The sequence below is a fragment of the Ixodes scapularis genome, unplaced genomic scaffold (assembly GCF_016920785.2).
Source record: "Ixodes scapularis isolate PalLabHiFi unplaced genomic scaffold, ASM1692078v2 PGA_scaffold4__175_contigs__length_147842914, whole genome shotgun sequence".
Taxonomy (NCBI): Eukaryota; Metazoa; Arthropoda; class Arachnida; order Ixodida; family Ixodidae; genus Ixodes; species Ixodes scapularis.
The window spans coordinates 37,883,655-37,911,101 of NW_024609879.1; the positions used below are offsets into that span (position 1 = coordinate 37,883,655).

The following is a 27,447-nucleotide window of genomic DNA, read 5'->3' on the forward strand; positions in this document are numbered from 1 at the left end:
CGCCCCAAGCGGTTAATTTTAGAACTCCACCGATGGGGAGCTCTAAAGCTCAGCGCTCGGCCGACATAACCGAACGCAGCGTCAGCGTTCGGCTGGAGTTCGCGTTCTCCGGCGACGGGGAGGAGGGCTCTTTTGTTACCACTCCGGCCTGCATGAACAATGCAGCGTGCACGGTGCCCAGTGCAGCACAAAAGCCGAAGTGGGTCAAGCTCGCACTCTCTGACGGCTGCTTTCGGGATAGATCCGGTACTTAACCTCACTTCGTCGATCGTTAGTATTTTTTACATTACACTGTGCCCCGCGCTTTATTGTAGAAGATGACATGGACATGTCCATAAGGCCTGGGGGCATGTGCACAGTCCTTGTGTTGAGTAAACACCAAGGTATGAGGAAACAAACAGGTCAGAGCTCCTGCCCAATAACGAGCTACATGTGCAGCACTGTTAGCTGAGAACCACCTGTTTGTTTGGTTGCTAATTTTTATTATAACTTTGAACTTTCTCTTCCTCGTGTAATTCCCCTGAACGAGGCCTTTAAGTGTGAAATGAATGAATGAATTATTAATAAAACAATCGTAGAAAGGGTATCATAAATTTTAAAACATTCGTCGCTGTCAAATAATGGCATAAAAAGTTGCACTTTTGTAGAAAGGTATTAGATCACAGAAGAAATTCGGGATCAAACAAGCGATATACATGCCTATATCACATAGAACTCCCTATGGGTATTGCCGCTTTCCAACGTGGAACCTCCAAGGACTGACAGGTATTATTTTAGTGTTTTTTTTATTATAAATATGTACGTTTACAAAATCATCCCACTTAAACTATCTAAAACGAACTGGCACCTCTTTTAGTATATTCGTGAAAATCGAATTTCGATCTATTCTGTATTATGAACTTCACCAAAAGTGGTCATTCGAGCATTTCCACTACTCGGTCGTTCTTAAAGGAGCTGTGCAACGATTTTAACGTTGAAAGAATTGGCATCTTCTGCTTTTGATATTGTTCACCTTGTCACAAATGACAGAAAACACACCCCCTTTCATCGAAATGTTGCGATTTCGCCGCGTAATCGCGAGGTAAAAATTAGAATATTCCCAGACCTGCAGCCGCGAGCGGCCGCCATGGGAAACACGCGCGTGACGTCACTTGGGTACCTGTATAAAAGATATAAAGTTCTGCAAATACCTGCTCAATAAAGGGTATCTTTTCCATAAATATTGCCGTCCCAACAACATAAATGCTTGAAAAACGTAGTATCAATTACAGAAATTTTTAGTGGCGCCATCTACCCGAGGTCAATAAAACCGACAGCTCGAGCAGCATCAGCGGCTAGCACGAGGAGCCGAACGAGCGCTTTGGTTTGGTTTTCCGCCGTGTCGATCTCGACTTCGAACGTCGCCGCTCGGCAATGCCGACCGGGTGCTCCGTTCTCCTGTGTCCTAACCGGACTGCACAAAGCCCTCTTGTCCGTGCTAAAAAGCTCCAGTTCCATCGTTTACCACGCGAAGAACGTCTCAGAAGTGAGTGGTGTGGAAGGATTGGTAGAAGGGACCCTGGACAGGCAGACGTGCGCGTGTGCTCCGAACACTTCGACAGCGACCGCGACTACCGTCGCCTGCCAAGTGTTCTTCGCGATGCCGGGCAGACGATGAAGAACGTCTACCTGAAGCCAGATGCTATTCCTTCGCTCCGACTGCCCCCCACTGCGAAGCGCCTCTCCCCTGCCAAGGACCCAGCCGTGCCAACGTCGAAGCGCCGAAGAACTGAGGTAAGTGTCGCACGTTCGCGAGCGGCACACGGTCGTGAACCTTTCGAGCACAGGTTTACGAACATTTTTGCTTTTGCAGAACGATGAGCCGGTGGAGGTGGATTGCTTCGAGAGGACCACACCTCGCGAGCACAGCTGTCATTGTCGTCACCGACCGGCGACACGCGACACAGCGGTCCAGGCCGACCTGCATGAAAATCCGGGACCCGCACAGACTCCGAGGCCGCCTGGCACGAAGGACAGTTCTGTGGGCACAGACCGATGGCTGGGAAAGCGATCTACCGGTACGCATCAAAAAAAGCCGCCTGTATTCGCGTGCTTGACGTCATATTGCAGGAGAAACTGTAGGAAGGGTCTTCATTGCTCTGCCAAGTGCCTTCCGACGGCACTCCACGCGAATATTGACAATACTGCGCGAATGTGCTTTTTTTTTTTTTTTTTTTCGCGTTTGCATGGTGTTTTTGTTTTTCTATGCGGTTTCATTTTGCTTCGAGCTCAAACGATTTTGAATTCCTTCTTGCTGTGGAAAGTGTCGAACATTGCGTCCAAAACTCCACCTTTCATGTGTTTACGGGAAGAAAAAAAGAGGAAGGGGTAATGCATTCCAGAATGTAACACTAGCCCACGCCATGACATCTACTGCCCCCAGAACTTGTGGACAAATTTCGAACGAGCACATAAAGTGCCCTCAGATGACACATATGAACACACTTGATGGTACACCAGCAACAGCATAAATTCTACGCAAATTTAGTACTGTACTATTTCTTAATTTAACTGGGACATGAGGGATGTAGTCTTATTCCTTCTTGTCGTTAGGCCAGGTAAACCCTATAAACGTGCTGCTGCTTGTTGTAGGTAACTAGATAATAATAATAATCTCTAGCAAAGGTAGCGGTACACTAGGTGACCTGCAAAGCTAGACAGATAGGCTGGAGCCCTTACTTATCAGCGTTTGCTAGCCAGCCAGCCGAAGCAATAGAATGCAAATTAAAACAAATAACGAAACAAAGGAGAGGCAGGTAACACCGCCTAGATACAAAGTCCCAGTGCCGGAGCCCCCAGCACCATTCGGGACGGGAAAACAGAATATTTTTTCCAGCCGAGCCCAAATGCCATGCCAGCGCGACTGAGACACTTTCAGCCGAGCACCGGCGCAATACTCTCACCAGGCCCACACCACACACCGCCTAACTGCAGCCGATGCAGGGGGCCGGGGTCTGGGCCCTGTATCCAGGCGGCATTGCGGAAGGCACATGTTACCTTGAAAGCTAACACGAAAGTCAGTGTGCATGCACAGCCCTGGTTGGCCTTCACCTTCTTTGACTTTCCATTGTATTTCACTCTCCAGGTCTAGGTTGTCGTTTATTTCAATGTGGAATAACCAAAAAATTTTTACTATTCGAGCGTGTTGGTGTTTTTCAAAACATTTAGGAAGTGGAGACACATAAGGGACGTCCCTTATGTGTCTCCACTTTCTAAATGTTAAGAAAAAAATGTTACTGCTAGAATGCCATTTTGTGGAGGCTTGTACTAGTCAAACAGGATGAAGAGTCGGATAAGTAAACCTCTTTTTGCCCTTCAGGCACGCAGTGGAATGCCTACGCCAAAGGTATCACCGCCCACTGGGTACAGACCGAGGACTTGGAGACACCCGACAGTAGCAGCACCACTGCCGGCAGCAACAGCACAACCACTGCCGCAGCCTTCGCCTCCACCACCACTACCTCTGCAGTGCCACCGCGAAGACCGGGCCCAGCATGTGCAATGAGCCCTGTCCTCAGTGATTCGGACGAGGAGGAGGAGGAAGAAGAGGACGACGACGACGGCGACGACTGCGACGATGACCCTCTGTGGGAGCCACCCACCAAAGGAGGCTTTGTCGAGTAAGAATGGTTTCCTCTTGGGATGAGGCAGGCTAAATATGAATGAACATTTACAGCTGGCACCAATATGTGCTGGCACATGTCTTGTGCTAGCTGAATTGATCAAAATGCCGCTTAGGCTGCCCCTTGCATGCCGAGTCACAGAACCAAACACCACAATGCAGCAGTAAGGGACCTAGTGCTCCTAGCATGGCATTATTGCCTCCTGCCTGAGTACCCTTGTTCCAGCTTGTACTGCTGCTTAATTTACCAATACAACGGATCAAGAGCAGGCCATAGCAAGAAGAACGAGAAGTGTTCCACACGACTGTGGTGGCTTTGCTATTGATTGCAAACCTTTCGGGTCGTATGTTTCACAGCACAGAATTTTTTTTTTCTTTTCAAGAACAGGTAGGGGTAGTTGCCAGTGCTTTGCAATGGTTTCACATGCTAACAAATATACGAAAAGACAACATCAAATTGTGATCCCAACTTATTTTATGTAAATATCAATCTGAATTTTAAGGGACCATAAATAACAAATAAATAAACTTGACTAAACCATTTTGCAAATTCTTTTTGGAAGTTTGTTATAAGTAGGGTTCATCTTGGACCGAATGTTTCTGAAATTGTATTAGTGAACGGTTCAGAAAATGAACAAGGCAGCATTGCTCCTTTAGTTTTTGTAAGCCAAGCACAGAAGTGACTGTTGATCAGTAAGCACTCACAACTTTTCCAGGAGTGCCACCACTGTGTCCGGAGAGCCAGACTACAAAGAACGAAAGTTCCTCGTGTTTGAGAGCAGCCTGCGGCAGTTGTTTGCGGTCTGCCAGACGTGCTACAGCCCCTGCAGTGTGTTACTGAGCACGATTGGCACGCTCCTGACGGTGCACACCTCTTGCCCCGCTGGGCATAAGAACCGTTGGGACAGTCAGCCCTACATCAACGGCAGGCCTCTGGGGAACCTCCTCATCACCAGCTTCGTCCTGTTCACGGGGGCCTCCCCAACCATCACGCTGCGCCTGCTCCGCCTAATGAACATCGTGGTGATCTCAATGAAGACATACACAAACTACCAGCGGGCAATTTTGATCCCAGCTGTTGAACAGGTGATTATGATGCTATCTTATGAGCATTATCTGACATGCTTTTGTATCCCAATGCAGTGTTTGACCACACTGCTTGCTAAAGTACCAAGCATTTTACTTTTATCTCCCACAGGTGTGGGAGGAGGAGCAGGAGAAGCTGTTGGGAGAGCTCCGTGACCAACCCCTTGACCTTGCTGGTGACGGGAGGTGCGACTCCCCAGGCTACAGCGCAAAATATCTGACGTACTCTCTTCATGCACCCCACGTGAACAAGATCGTTCACTTAGAACAGGTTCAGGTAGGAGAGGTAAGGAAGGGATCCATCGTCCTCATTACAATAACATGTAATTTTGTGAAACAGAATTAATACACTCAGTTGCACAGCAAAGCTTCTAACTAAACCTAATGCTTTTGGCACTTTTTGTGTTTGGCAATGTCATTTGGCACTGTTGTGACCAAAGCCAGGTCGTCGTGGCTTTCGGCAACTTGGAGTGATTCTGAAAAACACAAGCAGGCAGCTTTTATTTCTTTATACTTCGGGTTTTTTTGAAAAAGATTAAATTTCGTTTCTTGTATTATGGTCACCCGCAATCTTCGGTAGACCTTTTCTGCTTCAAACATTTCTTGCCCTTTCACCCACCATGTGTCTCTACGAAATGTCACAGAAGTACTTGACCCACAGAGTTCACAAAGCTCTTGTTCCAGACATGTATAGCATTGGCCCGATGAATTGGCCTTTCTAAACAGGTTGCAAGAATCTGTTTGTCAGTGTTATATGCATTCTATGGTGACAGTGTTAGCAGACTGTGCTTGCCTACTTGGATGTGCTACCTACAGATGTCAGAAGCATCGAGGGTGTGCCTAGATAACAGACAATCTTCTGAAAGCTTCTGATGTGTCCTTTAGTGCAGTATGTGTCTGTAATTTATTCAAGCTGCGGTGTTTTAGCCCCATTTCTGGTATGGGATGTGGCGTCGCAAGGTGCTGCATCCTCGTGTCTCAGGTTGCACCATTCATTGGCAGCACCTCCAAGTAGGCAAACACCACCTGCCAGTACTAAATCTCAGTGCAATACATTGAATTTTGTGGTCTGTTTAGAGGTCAGATTCAGTGGGCCCACACTGTATAGTATTGATGCGTTCGCAGCTTTTGAGGCATAGCCGGGCGGTTTGCCTATATGGTTTGGACACCGTAGCGTGGGGTTCAATTCCCAGCAGCGGACACATTTTTAATTCTTATTTTATTTAGGGTACTGGGAGGACCCAGAACAATCTCGAAAGTTCTTGTTTTAGTCTGTTGGCACATCTGTTCTTCTTGAACTATCTATACCCGTTTTCACCTCAAGAAAAAAACAAGTTTTGCACATTGTTCATATGCAGCGCAAAGTAGTTCTTATGAGATTTAGTTGTCGGAGGAAAAAGCAATGCTTTTGGCTTTTGGAGTGTGTACGGCTTAATAAGATAACATATATCTAACCTACAATTCACCCACAAATTCTCCTACATAAAGGGGGAAGTTAATGATGCTCAGCGAGAAGCCGGATTTTTTTTTACTAGTGTTCTTCACGTGAAAACGGGTGTAGTAGGAATGTGGTAGACGGTAGCGTGTTTATAAAAGTGACTTATAGCGCCTGCCTACAGTCAGTCGTCCGGCCGAGGCCCATTGCCACCGTTGCAGGGTGCACAATATTTTCATTTTGGAGGCACAGATTCGCCTTATAAAAAGCAGCTTTTCAGTTTTACTAACATCCACTGCTTCTGTTCGTGACAGCATTACCAATACAGCAATGGTCAGATTGATCCCAAGCTCTGAAACCAAAATTTCTATCTGGCGTCCGGTGCTGAATCGGTAATGCTGCAGGATATGTCAATACATGCAGTGGACGATGTACTGATTAGAGCAACTGGAAATAACTTGTTCTACTATCCTCTGATTACAGTGTGAGGCGGTTCCCAACAGTGGAAGTATGGAGAAGGAAGGCCTGATCAGGTCCCTGGCCTTTGCAAGGGAGAAGGAGCTGACAGTGCGGTCCCTGGCCACGGACAGGCACCGCTCAATCGCCAAGCACATGAGGGAGAAAGAGCCGGCTGTCCTCCACTTCTTCGACGTCTGGCATGTGTCAAAGAGTAAATGGCATTTCTCATGGTCCTATTACCGTACATAAACAGACAACCTACACTGACTGCCGACATGGCAGAAGCAAAGTTCTGGTGACTCCAGCGTCTGCACTATCACTTGGTAATAAATGGGCACCTGTTGACAGTTGGCAATGTTTAAAACCTGAGAAAGGTAGATGACAAAATGCCCTTGGCATGTCTGCAAGCCGTGTTGCCTAGCAGTGCTACTTCTTTCTGCCTTTTTATATGTTGGTAGTCAACCCTTGTGTTGTGACTCTCTTTTGAAGAGAAGCTGATGTGGCTTTGTAATTGGGATAAACCGTCTATGCCTGTTGGTTTCACCTACACAATCTCGACTATGATTCATTTCTCTTTGTAGTGTCTAAATTATGTCAATTAAATGAACTATAAACAGACTTAAAACTATGATTCTAGCAGCATGATGTTTTCTCTTGTGCTTTTCGCATGCACATCACTTGTTTCTTTAGTTTATTAAAATATGATGGGCAGTTTGCATTACCAGCTGACATAAAGGCAGCAGTGAAAAAAGGCGTGAATATGTTTTGCAAGTGAGATGCTTCCTTTTCCTGTGTTGAATATTTTCTTGCAGATGAGCTGTTCGAAAAACTAGACAAGTGCTAATTCTGCACACTGGTCGAACTGCAGGTGTCAAGAAGAGCCTTAACGCAGCCAGCAAGAGCCATGACTGTGGCTCGCTGGTTGGGTGGGCACAGCCGGCGGTCAACCACATGTACTGGTGTGCGACGGCGAGCCGGGGCAACCCTGACCTGCTGGTGGGTGCCTGGTCGAGCATGACAAGGCACGTGGTCGACGTCCATGCAGACCACCCCGGGATGTACACCAAGTGCCTTCATGAGCCCATCGAAGATGGTGAATGGCTGGTGCCAGGTCAGTAGACGTTTCACATGTCTCTAAAGGTTCTACTTAGCAAGTTGACTTTCGGTGATTTGGAGCAGACAGGAAAAATGAAATTCTTCTAATGAAATGTCCTTCGAGTTATGAGCAAGCACTCAAACAATACTTTTTTTTGTCCTCCACTGTTGGCAGTTTAGTAAACACTATGCATATCGCAAATGTATCTGCAAACGTCATCAGTGTTCGGTTTGTTGAAGGAGTACTTCACAACAGGCAATGCAGCTTTCTCATTTTTCAGCACTCGGCAGCTTGAAACTACAAGCAATGCGATAGTTTTTATGTCTGACCCCATTCACAGTTTCACTCTCAAAATATTGACCAGAGGTTATGAAATGTGTCGACATCTAGATATCCGTTATACGAAACACCTTCAACTGCCAACAGCTTTGTTGCCAAATAGCCATGGTAGTGTTTTAGGCGTAGTCAGCATATTTGCATGCAAAACAAGCCTTTGAATTAACTAGGTTTGACTGTAGACTTTGAATTACCGCACCTATTTTACATAGACTTGAATGTATGATTTCCGGGACTGCACCCTTACTTGTAACTATCCAACCATTTAAAGAAAAGACTGAGTTGGAATGAGTAAAGTGTATAAATGAAAGAAATATAGACTTAAATGAAATGCAGTAATGTTTAAGGGACCATAAACACAATTAAAAAAAAAAAGGTTTAGAAAATAGTGTGTTTGAACTCCTTGGAGGCTGAACACGCTCCTCAACGTTTTATAGAATTCGGCGACGCATATTTCATGCCTGCAAATAAACTGGCGAAACCGAAACTAGCTATCCTCAATTTCATTTTCTGGTCCTCCGAAATCAGAAGTGACGTCAACACCGAATTAATCGGTTTCGGTAGCATTTAGTGGCTGTCAAGCATGACTTTTGCGGCGAGTGGTAGCAAAGCAGAGACGTCGGGTGCGACGTCTCTGCTCTTGGCGCGCGGACAGGAGCCGCTTCTTTTGTCTTCTCCCACACCTACCAACTGCTTCTCCTGCTCTTCGGGATGTCGCTGTCATTGCTCCTAGTGCAAAGTTTGATGGAATTTCTAAATTGACACAAGGATCAGTTCCACCTAAAACTTACCAACATTGTTAGGGATGTGCCCGGAACATATTATAACCGTCAAATAAAACTTCAAAATCGTGTTTATTGTTCCAATGTAAATGGACTAAATGTTACTCAGGTAAAATTTCGTGCTGCAAGCCTTAATCTTGCTTTCTGTTTGTTTTAGACACACCTGCCCATGCCAGGTTTGTGGACGTCGTGTCCAGCAAGTCCCTACTCAAGGACCTGCGCCAGCTTTCCCCTGACACACAAACCTATGGATTGGAATCTTTCCATAGTGTGCTCAACCGCTTTGCACCCAAGTGGGCTGCCTTTCGCACAAAAGGCATGCTCGCCAGGTATGTACTCACAGAACACATAGAGAAATGTTAGAGAAAGGAGGTGTTGGTGACTACCCACATAGCTAACCGGAAAGCAGGTGATATATTTGTGATGTGCATTTCAGCTCACTGCTTTCCGTTTTAGGATATGTTGTCATTTTCGGCATTCGTCCACTGTTATTTATTTTTTTAGAATAATAAGAAACCCTTTTAAAAGGCAACTCCACTCAATTTCGAAGATTTCGGGATAATGAGTAATTTCAAATTAAAAAGACCTAGTAAAACACACTACGTCGTTTGCTTCGCAAAAAATGGGATATATATTTTCAAACCTAATTTTAAACACGAGCGGAAATCGAAACCGAAACTTTGGCTCCGCCCGGCAACATTGGCCTCGGGCCGCCAAGTGTTGGTACCATCTCGTACCATCACGTGGTATGAGATGTCACGTGATCCTCGGCCCAACGACGGGCAGGATTGGGTCGGGCGTGTGGCTGGTGCGAGTGTCGTCTGCACCTCACTCTTTGCCACGTTTTGGTGTCTACGGCATTCAACGACGTCTGCACAACTGCGGCATAAGTCTGCACATGTGGTGTGCAGACTTATGGCTTATGTGGTGTCCGTAGTATGGATGAAACTCCGAGAGACAATAATCACAATCGGTGAGGCGATGATGGCGGTTGTGACACGGAAGACGGCGGGACCACGGCGGGCGGCCGGACGGCTCCCAAGAAACGCGCTGCGCAGGCGCGTTACACCAATCACGTGGACACCGCTAAGCGCCGAGAGGCAACGTTGCTGACGTCATGCACTACGCTCGCCCGGATAAGTGAAAACAAGCTAAAGGGGGCCATGATAATGACATTTAGCTCAATGTTGGCTCTGCCCATGCCGTAGCCTTGACTGCGCTGTTGGTTGCGTTTGAATTCGCCCGCTCAAGTCAGCCGATTTCGGCAACTTGGCGAGTTGCAAAGTTTGCCGGACCGTTTAAGAAACATTTAGACAGAACTGCGTCGTAACATTTCACGTGTGGTCTTCCTAGGCGATACTGAAGAGGACTGCATTGTTTTTTTCAAAACCAAAAATGAAGCGGAGTTGCCCTTTAAGTTCTTTCAGTGTTTCGGAATTCTTCAGAAAGACGAGAGTCTCAGTGTGAGGGTGTAACATGGTGGCCTAATTCTTTTTTTTAACATCCTGCTCCGTCAGAATCACCGTTGTTTCTCAGTAGATAGAGCGGAGTTGCTAAATATCAACTCTATGTAGCTGCACGTATAGCCTGGTTGACCTACTGGGCAGTGCACTGGGCTCTCACGCTGGTGGCCGAGATTCAATACCCGGAACCATGGGTGCTTTTATTTTGCTACTTTACAGAAAGGTTCTAGAATGATTGCATAATTAGTGGTAAGTTCCGACTTAGAAAGTTCTATGCCCGATCGTGTTCGTTCGGATGTTCAAGAAACCAGTGTAACATGAAAGAAGAGTTGGCGGGACAGTATGGAGCCATTCATCACCAGTGCTCAACCCTGCTCTCATGCCGATATCGGTGCCTGCGACGTTCCATTATTCTAATTTGTTTCTTTGCCTTTGGGCACAGGTTCACCCCCATTAAATCTATCATTCACCCTGTTTGTTTATCGTTCCTTCGTTGGATTCGTGGCAGTGTGCAGGTTCCAGCACAGACCCAAATGACATGACTGCTATCTCCACTGCTAAGGAAGACCTAAGAATGCAGAAGTTTCATCAAAACATACCGGGCGGCATTTCAAAGCACATACTGTTTGTGGGAGCTGCACCACATTTTGTTTGTCTGCATTCTCTATTTGTTCAGGACCCGTGTAGCAGCGCTACACTGGAATGAGAACAGCGAAAGGGAGCAGGCCACTACTAAGGCGGGTGAAAGGCAGTGGGCAGTGAGATCGCCCAAGGCCAGGAAAGGGCATCACACCGTCTGCCCCCAAAAGACAAAAGTCACATATGGTATTCTGAAAGAATTCTACTCTGTGGTCTTTTTAATTGCTATTCCTGTACTATTAGGAGATCAATTTAAGTAGTGACTACAGCTGATGACTGATTAGTCACAGGGTGTGTACCAACCGGGAGAACCTGGAATTCTCAGAAGATTTCAGTCATCAGGAAAAGTCTGGGAATTATCAAGGAAATCATCAAAAAGTTGACTAAATCAAGGGAAATGACCAATGAAAGTGTCACAGTGGCGCAGAAGAGGGCGCGACGGTATCACATCAGCATAGCCATGCTGAATGTTGCCGAAACAGTCCGAGTATTTTATCGAAATAGGTAAAAATCTGGAAAAGTCACAGAATTTGACATCAGACACCCTGTAGACCAGGACAGTATCTGCCCATAAGTTAAGTGCTCAGATAAACTGCTGTTGCTCACGGCATTGGCTTCATGCATCAAGATGTGTCCTCTGCCCCACGGCATTGGATTTATATGTCAAAAAGATAGTATGTCATCTACTCCATGGCATCAGCACCTTCTAATTTAATGAGAGGCACCCTCTTTTTAATTTCACATGAGGGCCATAATCACCCACGCAAGGTGGAAAATAGGCAGCTGAGGAGGAAGAAGGTTTCACCCGTGCAAACTTTTCTTTCCGGGACAGCGGGTATAAATCTAAATGCGAGCTGACACCTGTTTTATGTGATATAGATGTGTAGAGTATACAATTCTGAGCAGAAATTTATGAAGGCGCATATGTTGTATCACGGTGCTACCGACTTTGCACCGAAACTGAAATAACTGGAAGTAAAATGTTTTGATATAAACTAAAGCTATCAAAAAATATGATAAATTAATTTTTCAGATTACGTCGGAAAGCTCGTGGCTTGGGCCGTGGCAATCTGCAAGGACATCGGACCTCTGAGGGAGGTCTTCAAGCTTGATGCGAGGACGCCGCGTCTGCCAAACCTGAACCGGAGCTGCGACAGACCACCAAAGGAGGATCTGGTTGCTGCCAGAATCAGCCGTTTTGGAAAGAAGGCGCCCAACGCAACGGAGTAATGGTTTGCTTTGCAAGCACAATACCAGCGCACTCCACTTGCTGGTTGAGTTCTTGTTGCAGTTGGGGCTGTTGTAACATGAGCTGGAGTGGGGCTCTGGTCGCTCGCACTGTGTATTTGAGGAAGCTGGCATTTTGCCTGACGACTTTTCCGTTTCGAGATGCCTTGATGCAGGATCCTCGGAATGAGATAACAGTGAAAGACCTGGGGTCATAAAATGGAGTGGATTTGTTGTGCTGCTGTTCTCTGCAGAGCGCGAGTTGACTTGAAATGAAGTTGTACGTTTGTGCGTAATGTCACTTGTTGACATATGCCTTGTCGTATCTTTTCCTCGCTGCATCTGTTTGTTGTGCCTCGATCTCGGTGTAGCCTTTGTCACCAGGGTTAGGAAGTACTGGTAACATGTTGCACACTTCCCAGTTCTTTGACAGATGAGGTGGTGATGGCTTGGTGTTCACTGCGAGCACCTTTCTTTTGTTTTCGTCGGGCTGCTAGAGTTTTGTTTTATGATGCTGACGTTGTGCTTCGCCTCTTCGAATAGCCGGCCTTGCTTGAGTATTCCTTGTACGTCGAGGTCGTGTTGTATGGTATAGCGGCGCAGCCTTGAGGACTTTGTCGTGATGAGGATCTGGTTTTTAATCTCGGTGTCCAGGCCAACGAACACACAGTGCCTCGCAAGCTGCCGCAGTCAAGCGTAAAGCAGGTTGAGTGACTCGCTTCCCACCTGCTTCGTCTGCTGAAAGCGGTAAACTTCGAAGCTCGTAGTTACCTGGGGTAGGAGTAAGCGTCGAGCTTCCTGCGTGTAGCTGTGTATAGAGCAGTTGTGTCGCTGCAGAACTTTGCTGCGGTTGAGACAGGCGCAGTCACTGGAGGTTCTGGTAGCATGCAGCAAGTGTCGTAGAGGTCTTCTCCGATATAGTGCAACTGAAAGGCGGTGTTCCTGGCATCATTTTGATTCCACAGGCGACCACAAAGTCCTCGAACCGTTTTACCCACATTGACCACTCAGTGCCGACATTATTGGTATCAGTGACACGAGCGTCAAAGGAGGGGAATGGGGGGGAGCACGCCTTAGTCCATCTTGCTAGGCAGGTGTCATTTGTTGGATGCGTTGGGGTCCATTCCACTTCATTGCAGGGCGATCCTTATGCTGTTCTTGCACATTTTCTTGGCCATTTGTAGCGTTGTCTGCGTTTAGGAGGGATGAATTTCGTCCGGTTATGATTCGGAACAAAACATGTTTATTACACATTCATAGCTATCTCGGATCATGTGTCCATGGATGTGTTAGAATCTCCTAGGATACTGCACTATTGAACTGTTCATTACAGTACAGTAGACCAAAGAGGCATGGCCTGGTTTGTGCCTACCAGGTTGAAGGAGAGGGAACGAAGTATGAGCTTGGTCTGGCTTTATTTTCACAGTCCCCACTTTTTTGCAATTCAGGCAAAGGAACATACCCCCGAATTTTGTGAATTCCAAAAGTGAGAATTGAGGGCCTCTAGAGGCCAGTGTTTTCTTTCGCATGCTCCTAAATTTCACTAATCCTTCAATTCGCGAAATTCACCAAATTAAGGGCTTGCAAAAGTAAAGGGTTTTACAGTATTGGGACAGCCAGTCAGCGTGCCCATATGCAGGGCACACCAACACTCGGATACAGCAGTTCTCACACAAACCCCCAAGGGTCCTCAAGAGCATTCATGGGGGGGGAGTCGTCTTCCTTGCATTAGTGCATGTCAAATCAAGGACACGAAACAGGGTGTCCGATGTTGGCACATTATTGTCTAGCGTACATCACCTTTTACACTGATTGCAAGCTGCGAGTACCACTTCATATGTAGCACAATCTGAGTACCTGCAAATGCACTATGTTTTTGGGACCTTGCCTTGCAGCCTTGTTTTGTGTGTGTTTAGTTGATACGTTTGGTTTACATCCCGTCTGCCCCCTTTTCACATAATAAGTCTTGTGTCAAACTGATAGGGGAGGACGCTCACTCGAGTCAAGCCTCGGCTAAAGTGCGATGTGCTTATCAGTTTGTGCTGAGCCCCGAGTGAGCATCCTCTCCTTGAAGCAGAATGAAATTGCCCGCAGTGCCCCCGCCAGCCACCGCCTCGGTCACGCTCTCCCAGTGGGTCCTTCGTATTGCAGCACATTGTACATGAATAGTGCAAAATAAACAGCAATGCTTCGTAAGCTGTAGGAAGTACTGAATGTAGAATGACTACATGAACAGTGCAAAATTGATTGCAATGCTTTGTAAGCTGCGGGAAAACCAGCATCAGTGCTTGAAGTTGTATGTTTGTTTTAATCAGTCGAAATGTTTTGTTGTCTGGGTGCATAAAGTAGTATGCTTGAAAAAACTTTAGTGAAACAATGTGGCGTTTACAACATTTTTATTCTACATCATGAAACCCCGTATACGTTTCCGAAGGGAATTCATCGTGGATCCTCTTGACCACGCAGGCCGGTAGAACACGTCGATTGCGACGTCCCAGCCTCCGCCACATCCACCGCACGAATTGGTGATAGGCCGCAAAACGAAGCCTGGAAAATTTATAAGGACAAAGCTGGTCAATTACCACCGATACAAATGTTTGAAGTGCCAGCCAAGACACACTACACATCTCGATGATACTATACTCAGTTTCAAGTTGTGTGCAGTGCAGGCACAGCTTTCCACAGTGTTTTGTGTGCACAAGCACTTGCACGCGGAGGGTGTGTTTGGAAGCCACGCGCTCGTGCCTGTGCCTACACTGCACACAAGTTGGGACTCCGAGTATAGGGCAGGTTTATGGAATTGAGGTGCATGTGACAAATGAAAATACATCAAGATTTACTTTGGAGTATCTAATTAAGTGAAACGCAGGACTACAGAGATGTGATGTTTTCAAAAGCTGGACGGTGCAATAAGATGCAATGAATGCCTGACCATGTTACTTGTGCACATAGGAGACTTGACCGCATGTAATAAAAAACAGCATCATGTGTCGAGCTTGAATGTTTTGTTTTACTGATTGTCTGTACTTTGCGATTTCTGGCTGAACAATATAAGCGGGTAATAGGGCCACTTCATGCAGAGCACACCCGCCTTTTGTCCTATTACACAAGACCTTGTGCTCAAATAAACTGGGCAACTTCAGAGAGTTGTGATGCAGTCTCCTAAACGTGGTGTTGTGTTCTTCCATGGGAATATCTGCATGGTGACGTGCGTGTGCGCCACCCAAAATGTTTTGTCAGCCCCAGACTGTCACATGTTTAAAAACTCCTGCATTATAAAAAATAAGGCATACCTTTTCTTTTTTCACAAAGGGAAAACCCAAAAAATTAGACCTTGATAAACTATTCCTTTTTTTTTTTCTTCTTTTTGTATGACTGAAATTGATGTTACAGGCACGAGTGCGCTGTCTTCGACAACGATTTGCCTTCACGAACGCGTGCTTAGCAGGCCCAAAGTTTTGCGCTCGCTTCCGTTGCTTCCTTTTCGCTTGGGATTAGTATGAAGTGAGGTCTGGAAGTATAAGCTGGACTAAGGAGAGGCTCCGTGACCACTGAGTACTCGAGCTTCTTTACTTGGCCAGCACATTCCGAAGGATCCCAGAAAGGTCTGCACAGAGTAGGCCACAAGCATTTTGTTCCACTCCAGTGAGCATCCTAACTATGCAAAGCTTCACACAGCAGGGGACAGCTCGTCTGCATGGTCATTGCATGCATATTTGCAGACGGGAGTGGGGTCGGTACTGTGCGCGAAAGACTTGCCGTGTGCATCACACTGGCGTTTTATTACATTCTAGTCGAACTTATAAAATCACCGAACAAAATTTTAGGAGAAGGTTTCCCAGAGATAACTTTCTCTTGGTTATAAGGGAAAACCTGCGCTGGCGTATGCAGTACGTGCTAGCGGGGTCGCGTTCTGCAATCCCTGAGCGCAGGAAGCATGTCTATCAAATGAGCAACACTTTCCTACAAGGAAATTTCAAACAAACTACGCACTTCTGTTCTCGCGGCGCCGGGTGACGACCTGCCTCCTGCAGAGCCCAGAACGCGACTTCGAGCACGCCGGGCTGGAGGCAGATCGGTGCGAAGTTGTTGTGCTCCGTGATGCACCCTCCCGGGCGAGTCGCGACCGCGGGGGGACACTCCCTGCAGCAGATGCACTCTTTAGGCGTCGGCATGATGCCGCACCTCTTGCACGAGCACCTGAGATCAGAATAAGCCAGTGTCAGACGAAAGCTACCTGCAAACAGCATGTGCAATTATTACCATGCCGTCGTGGTCAGCCGCCACGAATCTGGGTCCGGAGTCGGGCTGGGGCTTCCGTCGAGCACCGCCCGCGCGTCCTCTTCACTCAGACATTTCGACGGCGTCCCCGCGTACGGAACGAGCCCCAGTGACTCGCTGTACTCCAGCGTCTGGAGCTCGACCTCGTTGAGTTCGCCTCTCCAGGAGCCGGTGGCCATGTTGATCGCAAGCATGCGGTGACGCGGTCACGTGGTCGTGAGCGGATGAGTTCTCGCCGCTCACTGACGGCGTTAGAGAGAGGAATTTCCCGGAACCCCGCGCCTACCCAAGCGACGTCACTGCGCACGTGACCCGGAAGACGATGTACGAGTTGAGAGGCGGCAAAAACCTGGATCTTTTTCATTTTTTTAAATAAAAACTACGGTATCCAGGCAAAATCTGTTTTCTGTAGTTCACTTCAGAAGTGTCAGGCAGCAACTTCCACAATTATTTAAGCAAAGCCCTGAAATTGTTGCACAGCTCCTTTAAAGAAGTCATGAAACGCTTTTCTAACTTTTTCCTGTTTAGCTTTCCTCCTCAACTCATAAATCGCGCATTCTACCAAACAGTTCAAGAAGACGGAAAGGGGGAGTCCTTCTTGCTCGGAATCTCGTTTGTATAGCCGGACACAGCCATTGTCCCCCTAGAAGATTATCCCGTCGCTCAAAATTTCAGACAAAAGTTGATTTCACCACCCCGTTCACGCCGAAGCTGACAGTGCGGTGGAAGCTACGCGCTCGTTGGGCCAGCCACACGTTTGCCACGGGATCACGATCTCTCGCGCATACCGACGCGCAGAAAATGAGGTCAGGTGATGACAGGGAGGCGGCTGATTGGTCCGGCGAGCGCGTAGCTTCCACCACAATGTCAGCTTGGGGGTGAAGGGACTAAGTGAGGTCCGGTGCCGTGAGACGTGCGTTTGGTACCGATGACGCGCTGCGGGTGCCCGGTGACGCGCTGCGGGGTCCGCGGATGTATCACAGTGAGAAGGCAGAGAGCTTACGAAGGGAAGGAAGTACGAAATAGTCCGCTGTGTTTTCAAAATTTACGTCCCGAAAGTCGGGCTTTCGACTTTCTACCTTTTTCTTTTGGCCCACTGAGCGATATGCTATTAGTAAAATTCTAATATAAATTGATTTACTGAAGCCCAAAATTTGTTTCATTGGCCCTTTAAAGGGGTACAGAAACAAAAATTGAAGTATTCAAATTTCGTTCGCAAATGAGTCAAGCACGACGGATAATATTATTATTTATTTATTATTATTTATTTATTTCTGAACGAAAACATACAGATACGTACGGGCCCGCAAAAGCACGAGGGTGCTTGTGGGTGGGTCCCGACAGCCAACAGAAGTCAAAATTATACAATATCAAAATGCAACTGCACATGCAACCGCACACAAACCGTAAATGATAAACGCACGTTTGTATTTTGAACGACTGGCTGTATTTTTCGTTCCAAACGGTCCACGTGCTCGAGCAAGCGCTCGAAGAGAAGCGAACGGAGAGCGCGATGGGTCATGGGATATCTGGAGCAAAGAAAAACAGAGAAAGAAGCTTCCCCGCATTCCGGACGTAGCAAGCCTGGCGTGGTTATGAGCCTTGCCGTTGGTGGCATTGTAAGCGTTATGGTGGAGTCAATAGCGTCAACGCGTTACAGCCGAGCCGTTCGAAGTACCCGTGGGTGACGAGCGTGTTTCTGACCCAAAAAGCACGTAGCTTCCACAGCGCTGTCAGCTTAGGGGTGGGCGGTGTGGGAAAAGCAACTTTTGTCAAAATTTTGAGCGACGAGCTCATCTTCTAGGAGGACAATGGATGTATCCGGATACACAAGCGAGGGTTTGGTACAATGCGCGATTTGAGAGTTGAGGAAAGCTTTGTAGGAAAATTTTGAATTCCAAAGAGCGGCGCTGCTCCGATGGAGCTGTCTACGTCATGACTACGTAGCAAGTTCCCCAACGTTGCTAGATTACCTCCCAGATAGGCTCCACATGCATCCACCATGTGCACATTTAAATAACGTCTAATTAGCTTTAAAATTAGTTTTCTTGTGCCTTTCAACGAAAAACTGGTATATTTGAGGTTATGCTGCCACATGCAACCCATTAAAGCTAAAAAATGAGCGTTGGAATTTCATTTCCGTACCCCTTTAAGAACATGATGATTTAAATTGTACGGGTCACCTCTATACTTATAGTTAGTTCTGGTGCCCTCTTCCAGGAAGATGTATGTAGGCACTCGAATTGATGTTATGACACCCATTAGATAATTAGGAGAAAAGAAACATTTATCTTTTATACTTCGTTTCAGCTTTGGTCCGAGCGCGGCCGATGTTATGATCCGAAGGGCCAATCAAACAGCGTGAAAAGCGCAACGTCATGACGTACTCTTTGCGTTTGATTATCGGCGGAGGAGCAGTGCACAGAAAGACGAGGAAAACCGGCTGATCTTATTAACTACAGAAAGCATGCCATGACATTGTGCTTCTTTCGCTGTTTGATTGGCCCTTCGGCTCATAACATCGGCCGCGCTCAGACCTAAGCTGATACGAAGTATAATCTCTTGTAGTAAACCTCCCGATCGAAAAGACCATGAGGCTTTCCTGATTGACCATCAGCCTAATCCTGACGGACCTTCCGACTGTCCTGATGGACCCTCAGACTTCTTTGATTGCCCATCAGGCTTCCTGATGGACCATTAATAAAGTCTGATAAACCAACAAAAAAGTCTGATAGACCATCAGAGGCGTTTAGATGGTCCTTCAGAAGTTTCTGACGGCGCCAGTTGTCTGTTGGACATTCTTGATGGGCCATCAGAGGTGGTCGAATGGTCCGTCAAAAGTTTTATGTTTCACTTCGGATTCATCAAAAGCGTCTTGTTGACCAGCCGTCGGGACTTTCTTTGCACACGATCTTTATCAAAAGTGCTTGATTAATTGTTGCTCACGGTATTTTGACGGCGCCGTAAGAGCGTTTAATAGGTCGCGACATATTTGCCAGTATGTGATGAGTCGAGGGCTCGCGAGGTGCTGACACAACTAACATATCACGAGATTTCTCTCCACACACTGAGCCCCCGATTCACCGGCAAATGTGCGTTCGTCTGCAATCAATCATACGCACCGTGGAAACCCGTACTTACGGTAGGGTCCATCGTTTCGCATATGCTTCATCTACGCCTTTCATTACCAACGAAAAGTCAGCAGACTTTTCGTCGACACTTTATGTTTCATCGACACCGCACCCCGCAGCCCCGCGACCGTTGTAGTGCGCATCGGACGGTCGCGGCGGCAATTAACTTCGGCTTCCAAACAGACCGCGCGGCCATTGCTTTGATTTACTTCGCTCGAAGGTTAAATAGTTGGGGGAATGCGCCACCGCCTCGCTGAATAAGCAGCTCAAAGTCGAGGAGGCTCCGCGAATTTGCACGCTACAAAATAGGTGATTTGAGGCTATGTTGCGAAAAAAAAAAAGCTGTCGTTGAATCTCGCGTATGATATATGATGAGCCGCAGCCGCGTGGCCAATGGGTTGAAGTGATTTTTTTCTATTAAGAGGAAAACCTTATATGTTTTATCGCTCAGTCGACCTTTCAAAATTCTTGAGAGAAAGCACGTCGAGCCACAAAAGGTACTAAAACCGGCGACACGAAAGGTAGAAAAACCCACATTATTTAGCACCGAGTTGCACCAGAACCCTTTTGGACCAGGGCGGTAGTTAGCGAAAGAGCGTCGCAGGCGTTGTAGACTCAATTAAAGCTTTACCACCACCACCGCCATAGATATCATAAATATACAAAACAATGCATACACAATTTTTTTTTTATGTCTCTTAAAAAGCGTCGACCGGCGACCTTTAATTCCGCAGCCCGACGCGGTACCCCTCCGCCACGGGCTAAGGTGTGCCGACGCACCCGTAAAGCATGAATTAGTCTTTAATGTATGGGCTGCTGACGGTGTAGGACGCCGATACAGTGAACTAGAGAGGGGTTAGTGAGTCCAGATGCTGGTCGGAGAGGTTACTCTTTGTGGGGATGTTAGTAGAAGACACCACCGCCGCTTTCGCTTGAAGTTCTCTGGCTCCTCCGCCTCTGCTTTGTTGACTCATGCAAAGCTCTGTGCGATAACCGCCGTTTTAATTATATTTTTGTAAATATAATATTTCCGAAATCATACGTTTGAAGAGTATCATAAAACTGCCTATTATTCCCGTCTTTTACTGCTGCTTGTCGTTCTCTAATTGGGCGAGTAGCGCGGTAGCGCCTTCCGCCGTTACAAGCCCACTCATGCAGTAGATCCAAAGCAGCGCGTTTAGGCCGATCCGCTATACTTCGGTGCTTTGGTGAGTGAGTGGCTCTCAACACACGAATTGCGCTAAGCCCGCGCTGACGGGAGCGTTCACCAGCTTTGTATTGCACCGTCAAAACTGGTGCCCATGGCAGACGATAAGTAGCTAATGCCTCGTGAACAGCGCTGCAACAGCGCTTCGCTGTTGCAACAGCATGGTCTGTGATGTATGTGAGAACCGGACTTAAAGTTGTGTGGGAAGTATGCGACAACCGGCCTTTAAGCTGAGACTGGAAGCTCCGTCTTCAGCGCGAGCTTCCCGCCCTTGCTAACACAAATGTGGACGCGCAGGCACGCGCAACCAAAGCACTGCGGAAGCCAGGGAGCTCGCGCTGTTTCGCTAAATCAGACTTGCTACTAATATTTACTGCATTGATATTGTAGTGAGTGCGCAGGCGAGCTGGTGGAAATTAACCATTCTGATGTTAGCCTGAGACTGAGGCAGGAAAAGAGGAAGTTTCAAAGTAGAAGAAAAAAGGAACAGTCGAGGATACGTCTCTAACACAGCTAAAGACAAGTTTATTCGGTCACCCTCTTATGTACACTCCACAATCTTCATCACAGAACCTTCGCGACCTAAAAAGCTAAAAGATAGCAAAGAACTCATCTCTTTCCACCACAATAATCAAACGACCTTGACAATCCTACAAAGCCCCCCCCCCCCCTCACCAACACAACCTAGCTCCACTCTCCTGGAAGACAATCGACCTTCGCGTACATAGCTCACCCTCCTCCTCTCCTCCCCGGCCCACAATCCCAAAACAACCCGGCAAGAAAAGATACCAATCCACCTGATCCAAACCGAAGACACAAAGGAGCAACCACTTACACACTTTCACAATCAACAACCACTTAACAAAACTCTCAAATCCGCAAGAAGGTTTTTGCACTGCTGCTAAGCTGTAACGACACTTCACTAATGCAGTTGCCCATTGATTTCATCCTTATTGTTTCCTTTACAACCCTTTTGATGTCATTTACTTCCCTGTGTATTATTTCTGTTTCGGACCAGCGTGGTATACAATTATTACATTCTTGAACATGTTTCGCTATTTCCGAATCAGTCGCGTTGTTTTTGACATTTCTTTTGTGTTCAGTCAATCTATCATTTATACACCTCGACGTTTGACCCACATACTTAAAACCACATTCCAGGGGGATTTCGTATACCACTCCATTATCACACGGAAGCTCACGCCCTTCCACAAGGGTGTAAGGGAATGCACAAAAATGCATCAAGAAAAGTCTATTCCGCGTGATAATGGAGTGGTATACGAAATCCCCCTGGAATGTGGTTTTAAGTATGCGGGTCAAACGTCGAGGTGTATAAATGATAGATTGAGTGAACACAAAAGAAATGTCAAAAACAACGCGACTGATTCGGAAATAGCGAAACATGTTCAAGAATGTAATAATTGTATACCACGCTGGTCCGAAACAGAAATAATACACAGGGAAGTAAACGACATCAAAAGGGTTGTAAAGGAAACAATAAGAATGAAATCAATGGGCAACTGCATTAGTCAAGTGTCGTTAGAGCTTAGCAGCAGTGCAAAAACCTTCTTGCGGATTTGAGAGTTTTGTTAAGTGGTTGTTGATTGTGGAAGGGTGTAAGTGGTTTCCTCCTTTGTGTCTTCGGTTTGGATCAGGTGGATTGGTATCTTTTCTTGCCGGGTTGTTTTGGGATTGTGGGCCGGGGAGGAGAGGAGGAGGGTGTGCTATGTACGCGAAGGACGATTGTCTTCCGGGAGAGTGGAGCTAGGTTGTGTTGGTGAGGGGGGGGGGGGGCTTTGTAGGATTCCCAAGCAGCACGATTTTTGGCCAAGCAATGGCCAATGTCCGGCGATGGTCTTTTGGCCAGTGGCCAGAGAGTGGCCATTCTTTGGCCACTGCTTAGACGATGGCTGATGGCCAGTGGCCAGATAAAGGCCAGTCACCGGCCAGTCTCTGGCCACTGTCTGGCCACTTGGCCAAGGACCATTGCCAGCCATTGGCCGATGACTGGCCAACTCTGTGCTGCTTGGGTTTCAACGTCGTTTGAATATTGTGGTGGAAAGAGATGAGTTCTTTGTTATCTTTTAGCTTTGAAGGTCGTCAAGGTTCTGTGATGAAGATTGTGGAGTGTATATAAGGGTTCCCGGACATTTCATCGAACGCCGTTTCGTCGAACACCGTTTCATCGAAAAAAGGGACGTTTCATCGAATCGCTGACGGCCGTTTCATCGAATGTCTTTTATATAAAAAAATGTGAAAGATGCTTTTTTATGCACGGATCGAGTGCATTTTCGTGTCATTCTCCCATTTCATCTTCAGGTTTTTTGATGTCCAAACTTGTAGCTCTTGCAATTTATTTTGATGCAAGTAACCCATGAGGATATTTGTACCGATTTTTATGTTTGTTTCGCATATTGTGCTTATCTGTTCACCAATCCTGTATTACTCGATGAGCCTTGAGGGTGTTGTAACAAATGTATAAAAAGTCGCACTCCCGGTAAGAGCTCACTCCAACTCATGGAGGCCAGAAGGCGACTTAGGTTTTGTGCAGGCGCAACAACTTATGCCATGTGAGCCTCCTAGCCTCTCATGTCTTGCTATTGATACTTTCTTACTGCCCGAAGCTTGCAGTAGCTAAAGCTGAGGTGCTATTTATGAAACTACAACGAAACATTTTTTTTTTAGTTTTGAGACTCAATGAAATCAAAAATAAGTATATCACTTCAAATTTTATTTTAAAACTTTAAGGGGGTCATGTGTTCGTGCGCCAGCCATTCACCGTTTTAAATGATGAGCAATTGCTCTCAAAAAGTCCCCCACAGCCATGCTCCGTCGGTTCTCATAAAAAAGACGGACCTTCTCATTTCTTGCCGCTATGGCCTTCTTCTGGCGAGGAGGCTCTTGGGTACTCAGCATCGCGTCCAGCTTATCTTCCGTCAGTTGATGTTCTGCGGCGATGCAAGCCAAAAACTTCCAGAAGCCCGGATGGGCACCTCCGACCAGCTTCAGGAAGCGGGAATGTCACCCTGGCGTTAGATAAGACGGCGTTCAATTAAACGGCATTCGATGAAACGGCTTCGATGAAACGGTGTTCGATGAAACGGCGTTCGATGAAACGGCATTCGATGAAAGGGCTTCGATGAAACGGCGTTCGACGAAACGGCGTTCGATGAAATGTCCGGTCCCAGTATATAAGAGGGTGACCGAATAAACTTGTCTTTAGCTGTGTTAGAGACGTATCCTCGACTGTTCCTTTTTTCTTCTACTTTGAAACTTCCTTTTTTCCTGCCTCAGTCTCAGGCTAACATCAGAATGGTTATTTACTGCAGTTCACCTTAAAACAGTTCAAGGTTTTCAGCAACCAAATACCGGCCCGAACTTTGAAAATGACCGAATTAAGTTCCAGAATGCTCCTCACTCTGTTAAATAAGGACATTTAAAAAAAGAGGACTCCTGGACGGTTCTGCTTTTCATTTTCCAGTCTACCCATATTGAGCAGAATACACGCGCGCGTTCGCATCTGCATGAAATATGTGAAGTTGTTTGTTTGTTTGTTGGTGTTTTATGGCGCAAGGGCAACACGAGGGCTAAATAGCGCCAAGATCCTGTTTAGCTGATGTAATATGTAGTATGTTAGTGCTTATGGGTAAAACTAATGTGCTATGTTTAGCTAATATACAAATGGGTAATAAGGCCTATAGAGCGTAAAGGGCTCCAAAAATTCATGTATACTAGAGAAGTGACTTGAGGCCACTTTTTTGAAGGAACGTGAATAAGCCTTTGAGTGGAATCTGAGGTTCAGGACCTAACACCAAACACGGATGAAATGAAATGTTTAATCTTCTTAGTGGTGCTAAAAGTGGTTTAAGGAAAGGTTCCAGCTTCCTGCAAACAAACAGATGCATTACTGTAAGGTCTGAGTCACATATTTCGCAGGTAGGAGGTTCATTGCCCATTAAGAGATGTGAGTGTGTTAAGCGTGTATGTTCAATGCGCAGTCGTGTTAACAATACACTGTCATGACGCGAGAGGTGACGATGGTCCTGAAATTTATCTGTAGTAGGGTGAAGGGTATGAAGCTTGTTACCTTCACATTTCTTCCATTGCCGCAACCATTTTGTCGCGACACTCTTGGACATCTCACGGCGAATGTCACTTAAGGGCAAAGGCATCCGTGTTCTGTCTTCGAATGGACCTTGTCGGGCAGTTTTGTCGGCAAGCTCATTTCCAGTGATGCCACTATGCCCTGGAACCCAGAGGAACCGAACGTGTCCGCCTATTGACTGGATTTCTCGTAACAGCGTATAAATATCTACAATAAACGGGTGTTTCTTAGGCTCTATAGCACAGATGGACATAAGTGCACTTAAGGAGTCGGAGCATATCAGTGATTTCTTGATCCGGGACTTTCTGATGTGCTTAAGCGAAACAATAATTGCATATAATTCAGATGTGAAGACAGATGCTATTGGAGACAGCTGGAAAGCATTTCTGGTGGTCCCAGAAACAAAGGCCACTCCAACAGCATCGCCCATTTTAGAACCATCAGTGTAAAAAGCCCGGTAGTCCTTGAACTCTTTAAGGATCTCTAAAAAACACTGTTGGTACACCAGAGGCGCAGTACATGGCTTTTGGAACTTAGTTAACCGCAGATCACAGGAAATGCTTGGGTCATACCAAGGGGGGAGTGGTGGACGAAAAGTTGAAACCCTGCTTATAGAAAACCTAGTGTCCGACAAAACTTGCTGCACACGAATTCCAAATGGTTGGGCGACTGATGGGCGTCGAGCAAACAGCTCAGTGAAAGATGGGGCTAGGACATGAGTGTAGGCTGGATTGTCCTTGTACATTGAAATTCTACCTGCATAAAATAGACCTAGCAATTCTCTCCTAAGACATAGGGGCTGTTCATGGGCTGTTATGTATAGGCTCTCCACTGGTGATGTTCGAAAAGCTCCCGTGCACAAACGAATTGCCTGGTGATGAACAGGATCAAGCTGTCGAATCGTGCTTTGTCTAGCCGATCCATAAACAAAGCTACCATAATCCAGTTTGGAACGTACTGTAGCCCGGTAAATATGCAGAAGAGACTCCACGTGTCCTCCCCAAGATGTGTATGCACGCACTTTAAGAATATTTAGTTTTTTTAGGCAGTTTTTGCGAAGATAGGAAATATGTTCTCCAAATGTCAATTTTCGGTCAAAATTGACTCCAAGAAATTTTTGAGAGTCCTTACAAGTAAGTTGTGTGCCCTTTAGTGACAGTTTGGGATTGGGGTACAGTCCACGTTTCCGCGTGAAATGTACAATGGCACTTTTTTCTGCCGAGAACTGAAATCCGTTTCGAAAACACCCCTTGCCCAGTTTGTTTATGCAGAGCTGGAGTTGTCGCTCGGCAACTCGCAGAGATGAAGTCCTGATAGAAATTTTAAGGTCATCGGCATATAAAGAGTGTTCGATGGGGAGAGAAATTTCACGGGAGAGTGAATTTATTTGAACCAAAATAATGTGACACTTAAAATGCAGCCCTGGGGAACGCCCGTTTCCTGCATAAACTCGTCAGAAAGAACAGCTCCCCGGCGCACCTGAAAAGTGCGATCTGTTAAGAAGTTCTTAATGAACACCATCATGTTACCGTTGAAACCCATTGACACCAGGTTACTAAGAATACCATGCCTCCATGTTGTATCATATGCCTTAGCAAGATCGAAGAAAACTGCCACCAGATGTTCACGCCTCACAAAGGCCGAGCGAACCTCCATCTCCAGAGACACAAGATGATCGAGGGTGGAGCGGTTTTTGCGGAAACCACACTGAGCTCGTGATAGTAAGTTTTTTGCCTCTAGGCAAAAAACAAGCCTTGAATTTATCATACGTTCCAGCACCTTGCAGAGGCAGCTGGTGAGAGCTATTGGTCTGTAGTTCTGAGGATTTGTGTGATCTTTGCCTGGCTTTGGAATGACTATAACGACTGCTTTCCTCCAGGATGTTGGGAACACCCCCGTTTCCCATATACTGTTATAGAACTTCAGAAGAGCAAGTTTGGAATCGTGGGATAAGTTAGCAATCATTTTATAGTGTATGTTGTTTAAGCCAACTGCAGAATTCCGGCAATGCAGGGTCGATAGCTCCAGCTCTCGAAAAGATAAAGTTTCGTTGTAAGGTTCCTCGCTACTGAGTTTTATTGGCAGTGGTTTTCTTTCTACTTGCGTGCAATAAGCTAGAAAAAGTTTTTGATATGAAGACTTGCTGGATACTACTGAAAAAAGTATGTCCCAGCAGATTTGCCTGGTCTGTGGGAGAGCACACTTCAACTGTTCCATCTTTGAGAATAGAGAGTCAAATATCATTATATAAGCCCTCCATCTTCCGGACTTTGTCCCAGATTTCTTTTGTTGATGTGTCCTGGGTAACCTCCGAGGTGTACTTGCACCAGGAGTTTTTCTTCTGGCTTCTGATTATGCGGCGGAGCTCAGCTTTGCTTCTTTTAAGGGCGATCAACCACTCAGAAGTGGGGTACCTCTTGAACTTTCCCCAATACTTATTTTTATTTTTCTTGGCTTCTGTGCATTCTGGAGACCACCAGGGTTTTGGGTATTTTGGAAACCGTGATGATGTTTTTGGAATTGAAACTGTTGCTGCGTC

General features: G+C 46.4%; 1 protein-coding gene and 1 long non-coding RNA gene across 2 annotated transcripts; one reads left to right on the forward strand and one right to left on the reverse strand.

The window, feature by feature from the left end:
• Nucleotides 1-1,151: 1,151 nt before the first annotated feature.
• Nucleotides 1,152-11,217, forward strand: LOC120848293. Its single transcript, XM_040220264.3, has 9 exons — nucleotides 1,152-1,773; nucleotides 1,853-2,057; nucleotides 3,359-3,659; nucleotides 4,378-4,747; nucleotides 4,860-5,033; nucleotides 6,666-6,852; nucleotides 7,510-7,752; nucleotides 9,013-9,184; nucleotides 10,995-11,217. Exons 1-9 carry the CDS (start codon nucleotides 1,414-1,416, stop codon nucleotides 11,215-11,217), a joined length of 2,235 nt encoding a protein of 744 aa, XP_040076198.2. The 5' UTR covers nucleotides 1,152-1,413.
• Nucleotides 11,218-14,563: 3,346 nt separating this feature from the next.
• On the reverse strand, nucleotides 14,564-16,579 carry LOC115317802. The gene is made up of 3 exons (XR_005717660.2): nucleotides 16,448-16,579; nucleotides 16,178-16,384; nucleotides 14,564-14,731 (listed from the first exon to the last, which is right to left on the reverse strand). It is a non-coding gene; the product is annotated as an uncharacterized LOC115317802 (long non-coding RNA).
• Nucleotides 16,580-27,447: the final 10,868 nt, after the last annotated feature.

Bases quoted from the DNA above. Each gene is read 5' to 3' on its own strand.
- LOC120848293 (XM_040220264.3), top strand. From the start codon at position 1,414: ATGCCGACCGGGTGCTCCGTTCTCCTGTGTCCTAACCGGACTGCACAA. The intron at 2,058-3,358 runs GTACGCATCAAA...TTTGCCCTTCAG, and splicing joins GCTGGGAAAGCGATCTACCG to GCACGCAGTGGAATGCCTAC. The intron at 6,853-7,509 runs GTAAATGGCATT...GTCGAACTGCAG, and splicing joins CGTCTGGCATGTGTCAAAGA to GTGTCAAGAAGAGCCTTAAC.